The 10,031-nt window shown below is 41.3% G+C and overlaps 1 protein-coding gene across 1 annotated transcript in view; it reads left to right on the forward strand.

Moving 5' to 3' along the window:
- The window catches only part of BARX2 (BARX homeobox 2), a 77,617-nt gene extending 68,268 nt beyond the window's left edge, over positions 1-9,349 (forward strand). Inside the window, exon 4 of the mRNA XM_054579451.1 lies at positions 8,357-9,349. Within this exon, the coding sequence (XP_054435426.1) occupies positions 8,357-8,623 (267 nt within the window). The 3' untranslated portion in view covers positions 8,624-9,349. The remainder of the gene's footprint in view (positions 1-8,356) is intronic.
- Positions 9,350-10,031: the final 682 nt, after the last annotated feature.

The raw sequence follows: 10,031 nt of genomic DNA on the forward strand, positions 1-10,031 counted from the left end.
GAATGGGTAAACAGAATGTGGTATATCCATACAATTGGTATTATTTGGCCATAAAAAGGAACGAAATACAGATACATGCTATAACATGGATGAACCTTGATAACATTATACTAAGTGAAAGAAGCCAGTCACAAAGGATGACAAGTTACATGATTCCATTAATATGAAATGTCCAGAATAGGCAAATTTGTAGAGACAGAAAGCAGATTCGTGGTTGCCTAGGGCTGAGGGGCAAGGGTTGGAGAAAAATGGGGAGTGGCTGCTCATGGACTTGAGGTTTCTTTTGGGGAGTGATGTTCTCAAATTGGATTCTGATGATAGTCGCACAATTCTGGGACTATACTAAAAATCATGAACTTGTACACCATAAATGAATGAAATGCACAGTGTGTGAATTATATCTCAATAAAGCTGTTTTTTAAAATGAATATTGTTTATCAAGCTACTGCATTCATTCTTACAATTCAGCCCCAGGGAGTACTCTGCTGCTGTTTCAGGAATACGTAGTCAACAAATCTTTAGTGACTGCATAGAGAGTTAGTTGGAAGTTATATGCTTAGAGATCAATAAGTAAGGGATATATGCAGGATTTACCTTCAAGGAGCTTTTGTTCAAATGGGAAATATAGGAGTGAGCTAGGTATGTAAGTAGCAAAAACATATCCCACGATAGCTGACCAGAAAACCAGCAACTACACCAAGCCAACATTCAATGTCAATGGAGGAAGGAGCATTTGTAATATTCCAAACTATTGGGTTGGCTAAGAAGTTCATTTTTTTTTCCATACGACGGCTCTAGTAGTGCTCAGCTCTCTTTAACGTCATTCAAAACAACTTTGTTAGATTGTATTGTGACAGCTGTCATATTAGCCTGCATTTTTTAAAAACTTAGCAAAATTGGTGAATTTTTGTGCAGCCATTTTAATACTGAAAATGGAAGAAGATATGCAAAGAAGATTTTTGGCATATTAAGCTTTATTCTTTCAAGGAAGGTAAAAATGCAACTGAAACGCCAACTTGTGCAGTGCGTGGAAAAGTTGCTGTGACTGATCGACTGTGTCCAAAGCGGTTTGTGAGGTTCCTTGGTACTATCGACATTTTGGCCAAATAATTCTTTGCTGTGGGGCTTTCTTATGCATTGGAAGTTGTTTAGCAGCACCCCTGGCCTCTCCCCACTAGAAGCCAATGGCGGGAGATAGCCGACTTACTCCAAATATCCAAATCAATAAAGTTATTGAAACTTTATTGTCGGATGCGAAAACGTTTACAAGGGTTATAGCCTCTTGTTGGGTTGATCCCTTGATCATGACATAGTGTCCTTTGTCTCCTATTATATCCTTAGTTTTAAAGTCTACTTTGTCTGATATAAGAATTGCTACTCCAGCTTTTTTGTTTGTTTGTTCCTATTAGCATGGAATACCTTTTCCACTCCTTTACTTTCAGTCTATTTGTGTCTTTTAAAATGAAAAATGTTTTTTATTTTATGGAAAAAACAAAATGGACTTTTTAGCCAACCCAATAACATAACAATATTTTAAAAACTATTCCCGACTATCTCATTATTCTTGTGTAAGTCACAAATTGTGGTAATAAATATGCAAGTCCTTTGAAATCAGCAAGGGCATTTTACTGAATGGGAGGGACAGGCAAATAAAAATGAATACAAGGTGCTTAGAGGGCATATTGCGGAGGGCATTTAACTGAGACTTGGGAGCCCAGGGAAAACTCCCAGAAGGAGCACTGTCTAAACTGAATTAACCAGGTGAGCAGGGTGTGAGGTATATTCTGGGCAGAGGAAATCTGCCATTCAGGACAGTTCTGGTCCTTCACATCTGTCCATCACGCTCACCATCACCTTGTGAGATAAGGTATTTTTATCCCAACTTTACAACTTAGGAAACTGAGCCTCAGAGTCTTTAAAGGACTCTCCCAAAGACGAAGCTGGTATAAGTGGCAGAGTTAGAATTTAGTCCAGTTATTTCATTGTTGAAGCTAGAGCACTTTACTATGCTTTACTACCTCTTTCAACAATATATCACTATGTTTTATGATATTCTTTAAAAAAATTTTCAATTACAGTTGACATTCAGTATTATTTTATATTAGTTTCAGGTCTATAGCATAGTGATTAGACATTTATGTAACTTACTGAGTGGCCTCCCCAATAGGTGTAATAGCCACCTGGCACCGTACATAGTTTTACAATATTTTCTACTCTATTTCCTATCCTGTACTTCACATCTCCATGACTATATTATAACTACCAATTTGGAGTTCTTAATCCATTTATCTTTTTCACCCAGCTCCCATCTGGCAAACATACATCTATTCCCTGTATCTATGAGTTTGTTTTTGTTTAGTTTGTTCGTTAATTTTGTTCTTTAAAGATCACATATAAGTGAAATTATATGGTATGTCCTTTCTCTGTCTGATTTATTTCATTTAGCATAATATCCTCCAGGTCCATCCATGTTTTTGCAAATGGTAATATTTCATTGTTTTTAATGGCCAGGTAATATTCCATTGTATATATGTACCACATTTTCTTTACCCAATCATCTATTGATGGGCCCTTTGATTGATTTCATAACTTGGGTATGTAAATAATGTTGCAAAAGACATAAGGGAGCATATAACTTTTCAAATTAGTGCTTTGGATTTCTTTGGGTAAATATCCAGAAGTGGAATTGTTGGGTCATATCATATTCTTATTTTTAATTTTTTGAGGAAACTCCACACTGTTTTTTGAGCAATTGCACCAATTTGCATTCCCACCAGCAGTGCGCAAGGTTTCCCTTTTCTCCATATCCTTGTTAACACTTGCTTGTTGATTTATTGATTCATTTATCCATTCTCATAAGTGTGAGGTTATATCTAAAAGTGGTTTTAAGTTGCATTTCTCTGATTATTAGTAATGTTGAGCATCTTTTCATATGTCTGTTGGCCATCTGTATGTCCTCTTTGGTGAAATGCCTATTCATGTCTGCTCATTTTTTAATTGTTTTTTTTTTGTGTTGATTTATATGAGTTCTTTATAAATTTTGGATATTAACCCCTTATCAGATGTATCATTGGTGAGTATCTTCTTTCAGTAAGTTGCCTTTTGTTTTGTTGATGGTTTCCTTTACTGTACAAAAACTTCTTGGTTTGATATAGTCCCATTTGTTTATTTTTCCTTTTGTTTCCCTTGCCCGAGGAGATATATCCAAAAAAATATCACTAAGAGCAATGTCAAAGAGTTTACTTACTGTGTTTTCTTCTGGGGCTTTTATGGTTTCAGATCTTACAATTAAGTCTAATCCATTTTGAGTTTCTTCTTGTATATGGTGTAAGAAGTTGGTTTAGTTTTATTTTTATGCATGTATCTGTCCAGTTTTTCCATTACTATTTATTGAAGGCACTGTCTTTACCCCATTGTATGTGCTAGCCTTCTTTGTTATAGATTAATTGACCATAGAGGCATGGGTTTATTTCTGGGCTCTCTAGTTTGTTCCATTGATCTACATCTCTGATGGCCAGGAGCATGCTGTTTTTATTACTATATTCTTGTAGTATAGTTTAATGTCAGGTAGCATGATAACCTCTGACTTTGTTCTTCTTTCTCAAGATTGCTGTGGCTATTCAGGCCTCTTGTGGTTTTATATAAATTTTTGGATTATTTGTTAGTAGTTCTGTGAAAAAATGGTATTTTTATAGGGATTGCATTGAATTATAGATTGTTTTGGGTGCTATAAACATTTTAATGATGTTAGTTCTTCTCTGTGAGCATGGTATGTGCTTTCATTTATTCGTATCTTCTTCAAATTCTTTCTTAAATGTCTTATAACTTTTGGAGCACATTCATTGTTTACTAGCATGTTACTTAGCCTTCATATGTTTGTGTGTTTTTCATTTTTTTCTTGTAATTGACTTCTAGTTTCCTAACATTGTGGTCAGAGAAGATGCTTGGTATGATTTCAGTCTTTTTCAATCTCTTGAGACTTGTTTTATGTCCTAACATGTGATCTATCCTGGAAAATATTTTATGTGCACTTGGAAAGTATATATATTCTGCTCTTTTGGTGTGAAATACTCTAAAAAATATCAATTAAATCCATCTCGTTTAATGTATCACGTAGTGCTGTGATTTCCTTGTTGATTTTCTCTCTTAAAGATCTATCCATTGATGTCAACTGGGTGTTAGAGTCCCCTACTATGGCTGTAGCACTGTCTGTCTCTCCCTTTATGTCCATCAATATTTGCTTTATACATTTAAGTCCTCCTATGTCGGATGCGAAAACGTTTACAAGGGTTATAGCCTCTTGTTGGGTTGATCCCTTGATCATGACATAGTGTCCTTTGTCTCCTATTATATCCTTAGTTTTAAACTCTACTTTGTCTGATATAAGAATTGCTACTCCAGCTTTTTTGTTTGTTTGTTCCTATTAGCATGGAATACCTTTTCCACTCCTTTACTTTCAGTCTATTTGTGTCTTTTAATCCGAAGTGGGTCTATTGTAGACAGCATATGTACGGGTCTTGCTTTCTTATCCATTCAGCTACCCAATGCATTTGATTGGAGCATTTAATCCATTTACATTTAAAGTGATTGTTAATGGATATGTTGTTATTGACATTTATTATTTATATTTATGGAGTTTTCCCTTCTTTTTAAATAAGTCCCTTTAACATTTCTTGTAATACTGGTTTGGCAGTGATGAACTTTTTTAGCTTTTTCTTGCCTGGTAAGTTCTTTATCTCTCCTTGAGTTTTAAATGATAGCCTCACTGGGTAAAGTGATCTTGGTTGCAGGTCCTTGCTTTTCATTACTTTGTGTATTTCGTGCCAATCCCTTCTGGCCTGCAAAGTTTCTGTTGAGAAATCAGCTGACAGCCTTATGGGAGTTCTCTTGTAGGTATATAACTGCCTTCTCTTGCTGCCTTTAAGATCCTCAGTTTGTCTTTAAGCTTTGCCATTTATTTATGAAGTGTCGTCCTGTGGTCCTGTTTGGGTTCATTTTGTTTGGGACTCTCTGTGCTTCTTGGACATGTGCGTCTATTTTCTTCACTGGGTTAGGGAAGTTTTCAGCCATTATTTCTTCAGACAGGTTCTCAATCCCTTGTTCTCCCGTCTCCTTCTGGTCACTCCTGTGATGGAAATGTTGTTACACTTGATGCCATCCAGAGATCCCTTAAATGATCCTTATTATTTTTTTTTCTTTTTGGTGTTCTGTCTGAATGGGTGTTTTTTGCTACTTTGTCTTCCAAATTGCTGTTTTGATCCTCGGCTTCATCTAATCTGCTGTTCATTCCTTCTAGTATAGTCTTCATTTCTGGCTCGGGTTTTTAAAATTATTTTTGTATCTTTTTTATGCTTACTATCTCTTTTTCGAAGTTCTCATTAAGTTCCTTGAGCATCCTTATAACCATTGTTTTGAACTGTGTGTCTGGTAGTTTGCTTGCATTGATTTTATTTAGGTTCTTTTTCTGGATTTTTCTCCTTTTCTTCCATTTGGGACTTGTTTCTTTGTCTCCTCATTTTGTTGCCGGTCTGTGTTTCTAACAATGTATTTGCTAGAGCTGCTACATTTCTAAGTTTTCACAAGACAGCCTTATCTAGCAGGTGTCCTGTGAGTACTAGTGGCACAGTCTCCCTGGTCACCTGAGGCAAATTTTCCTGGGGTGTCCCTTGTGTGGGTTGTGTGCGACCTCCTGGTGTAGTAGGTTCTTGATTGTTGTTGAAATGTCAGTGGCTGGGATGGACCCTCAGGCTGACTGGTTGTGAGGATTGTCCATCACCGCAGTGTATGAGATGCTGTGCAGGAGCTTGCTCCACAGAGGGGGATATACCCCAGTGGGCTCTGGTGGCTGCTGAGACCACTCTTTGGGTGTGCCATGTGTGGAGCTAATCAGGTGGTGCTCTGTTGTGGTCTGAAGGCAACCACTGGCTGTATTGGTTCTGGAGCCTCTTAAGAGACCTGTGACTGGCCTGGGGCTACCTGGTAAGAGCCACAAGGCAATTTGTGATTGGTAGGTGCCTGCGTTGGACCTGGAGGTGCCAGGGAGAGGCCATGCTGTGAACTGAGTGTGGTTGCCATCAGTCCCCAGTCTGGGGCGGGTCAGCAAAAGAAGTGAGATACCCTGAGGTCTGCTGCCTCCTGCCATCTTCCTGTAAGTCTCAGCTGCTGAAAGAGACTTGAGCAGGACATGAGTTTGGTGAGGTGGGAGGTCTCAGGAATCACCACGTTAATGCAGATTCAGATTTGGCACCAGTGCTGAGCATGGGGCCACTAAGCAAAAGGCACAAGGCACACCAAAGCCAGGTGCCACCCTGGGGACTGTGGACCTTTGAGATTTTTCTTTTGAAAGATTGCAGCGTGGGCTAGCAGGCTGGCCACCCGCTGCTGGAACAGCCCCTGGCTTTGCATGATTTGGGTGAATTAGGGTCTCAAGGGGTCATGAGGGTGGAGTGAGTGGAGTTCAATAGGCTAATGCAGAAACAAATTTTCTTGTATGGTAGGGAGGTTCAACACAGGAAAGATGGAGCCCACATGCCAGCTATGTAGGAGGACGACTTAACACAGGGACAATGGCTGTCCCTCTCACCCTCGCCCTGTAGCCACACAAACCAGTTTCTCTCTGTATGTTTCTGGTGCCTCTCAATCCAGTATCCCTCTGCTAGAGCCCGTGTGGAGTGCCCATGAGTGAGACAGTCTGTGTATGGGCCCTTTCAGAGGGTGCCTGGGTTGACCTGGCTGACGCTCTAAGTTGGTTAGAGCGTCATCCTGATACTCAAAGGTTACGGGTTTGACCTCTGGTCAGGGCACATACAAGAATCAACCAATAAATGCATAAATAAGTAGAACAATAAATTGATATCTCTCTCCCCCCTCCCTTCCTCTCTCTCTTTCTCTCTCTAAAAATCAATAAATGAGAGGATGCCTGGGTCTCCAGCAGCCTTTCATCTCACCCAGATGGACAGAATCCCTGCTGATCTTCACAGCCAGATGCTGTGGGATCTCCCCTTGCTGGTACTGGTGCACCTGGATGGGAGCCCGGTTTGGGGCTGCGACTCCTTGGTCTTCCAGGGGGGCCTCAGCAGCTGAGATACCGCTCACGATTCTCAGCTGCTGCACATGGGTGTAGGGCCAGACCATTTCACGTCTCCACCCATCCTAGCAGTCTACTTAGTTATAGGACTTCAGCTTGTCTTCAAATGGTTCTCTAGATTGAATGTTCTATAATTTAATTGTGAGTTTGATGTGATCGCAAGAGGAGGAGAGCACAGCACAGCATTTAGCTACTCTGCCATCTTGACTGGAAATCTCAACATCTTTGTTCTTTTTTCTAAATATCTTATTTCTTTATTTTTAGAGAGAGGGGAAGTGAGGGAGAGAAATATTGATGTGTGAGAGATACATCACACAGTTGCCTCTCACATGCCCCCAACTGGGGATCAACCTGCAACCCAGGCATGTGCCCTGACTGGGAATTGAACCAGCAACCTTTCGGTTGGCAGACTGGCACTCAATGCACTAAGCCACATGAATCAGGGCAATAGCTTGTTCTTATTACAGAAATACTTATATATGATCATTGTTGAAAAGTTAGAAAATATGGTAAAAGATATATTAAAAAATTGAAAATTATTCATGAGTCTGCCACTGTAAACAGGATGGTGTATAGTCATCAGACCTCCAAATGGAAATAGGCTGGTTTATACCTGTTTTTCACACACACAAAACCAATATCTTCCATGTTATTAAATGTTCTCCTACATAATAATTGTAATGGTCATCAAATATTTCCTCTTTGGGATGTACTATAATTATCTACCCAATCATGGTGGAAAATTTTAGGGTAATTTCATTGCAACTTTGTAATGGATATCTTTGCAGATCAAATTTTGTCTTTGGTGACTTCCCTAGGCTAAATCATTAGAAGTGGAATATTTGTGTCAGGGCAGGAACATTTTAAAACTTTTGATTTGAATTCTCAGATTGCCCTTTGAAAAGGTTATGCCAATTATACTTTGACACCAGAGTGTGAAAGTTTATTTCCTGCTTGCTACAAATGTTGCCTTTTTCTTTTAACTTGCCAACTTCATTGGTACCACATTAATATTTTAATTTTCATTTCTTCCATCTTCATTAAAGTTGGTTTTTAAAATGTGTTTATGATCCTTTTATTTAATTCCAAACTGTGTGATACATTGAGCATTTCAAGGATGAAGATGTCTTTGTAGCCCGGAGTGACAGGTTGAAGGTATTTTTTGCCAAACTGTCCCTGCTGGGAAGGGATGACATAGAGGCTTTTGAGTAGTAAAGCGGAGGGAAGGAGTTATATCTTGGACTTAATGATCACTTTTCTCCTATATAGGTTCTTAAAGGTGGACAGGAAGCACCTACAAAACCCAAAGGTCGCCCCAAGAAGAACTCCATCCCCACCTCAGAAGAGATTGAAGCTGAAGAGAAGATGAACAGCCAGGCCCAGAGCCAGGAGAGCCTCACTCCCTTGCAGGGACGGGAGGAGCTCTGTGACACGCAGGAACCTAAAGCCCACGATGTCCCCTTGGAGGTGGCAGAGCCCCCAGGCCCGCCGCAGGAGTTGCCAGCAGCCTCTTCCGAACCCCCACTGTCAAGCTAAAATAAAATCCTTTGAAGGGAGAGGGAGACTGGGAGGAAGGGAAAGAGGAGAAGCAGGAGAAGAGGGAGAGAGAAACTTCCTAGAGCCTGGTAAACTGAGGGAGAAGGGGTCCACCTGCCTCCCTCCCTCCCACAGGTCTCGGCAGCGTGGTCATCGGTCATCGCAAGCATTTGAGGAAGACTTGCTTGCCTTAGGCCTTTCCCTTCCTGAAACGATGCTTTAGCCACGGGGTGCCCTGCATAAAGGGAGACAGTGCCTTGGAACTGCCTGCTCCAGCTGGGGGGAAGGCGTGGGGCTGGGCACGAGCCCCACCTGGCGCGCTGGAGGACGGCTCTGGCTCCGTCCCTGCCGGCCCCTGGGCAGCCAGTCACCCCAGCAGAAAGATAGGGAGGCCTTGGGCCGCTTGCCCAGGCTCCTTGCTGACTCAGCACTTATTTCTGTAGTTTTAAAAGAGAATTTAATGTTTTGGTTGTTGCTGTGGGGGGTGGGTTGGTGGGGGCGGGCTAAAAGAGTTGGGGGAAGGGAGTTCTGAGTTACTACAATTGTTTCTGAATAAAGTTGGTTTTGTTTGAAGATGCATATGCCTTGGAACCCATTCTGAGATGGGCAGGTGACTTAAAAACAGATAAGCCTTGTTTTTCTTGCTTCATTAAGTTGCCATCCTTGAAGCTGCAATGCAGATATGTTAAGATAACTTTTATTTTTTAATTAAAAATAAATCTTTCGAAAGGGTTGGGTTTATTGTTTCTTCCGGGGAGTGCCTTTAACTCGTACTGAATGAATGTGTCTTCTGGAAACAGAGGCCCAGGGAGAGAGCCCAGCTCCTTGGGCCTCGGTTTCCAGCTAGAAAAGAGAAGATTGGGCCCAGCCTGTGGTGTCTTAGTGCAGAGAGCGATGGGAGACCCACGGAGACGCCTTTGGGAGAGGAAGGAGCAGGTGGCTCGCCCCGCCCACCGCCCCGCCCACCGCCGCCCGCCGGAGCCACTCCGCTGTCAGGTACCGTACGCTCTGGGCTCCCAACGTCAAAAACGGTTTTTACTCTTTTTGAGGAGATAATCAACTTATGTGCTTCAACAATTAAACTATATAAAAAGAAGTCTTGCTTTCCCTCCTGCCCCCTCTACCCTATGCCCTCCAGCGCCTATAGGTAACCATTTTTATTGGTTTCTTGTCTGTGTTTCTTTACTGAGTAAACAAGTGGATGACGGGCTCGGCCATTTTTGAGGATCTCTTGGCTAGAGGTGCTTGCTCTGTGATTTTAAATTTAAAATGATGTCCCACTTCTCAGAAGTCCCGGAAAGAGGCTGGCTCCAGACGTCCTGCAGTGAGAACGCTGACTCCGCATCTGATCGTGGCGCAGCCTGTCATGACCGTCGTCCCTCGTGCGCCACTTGCGGTGTCCTGCAGG

This window comes from Pteronotus mesoamericanus, unplaced genomic scaffold (genome assembly GCF_021234165.1).
Source record: "Pteronotus mesoamericanus isolate MK-2021 breed Mesoamerican mustached bat unplaced genomic scaffold, CSHL_Meso_final contig_53, whole genome shotgun sequence".
Taxonomy (NCBI): domain Eukaryota; kingdom Metazoa; phylum Chordata; class Mammalia; order Chiroptera; family Mormoopidae; genus Pteronotus; species Pteronotus mesoamericanus.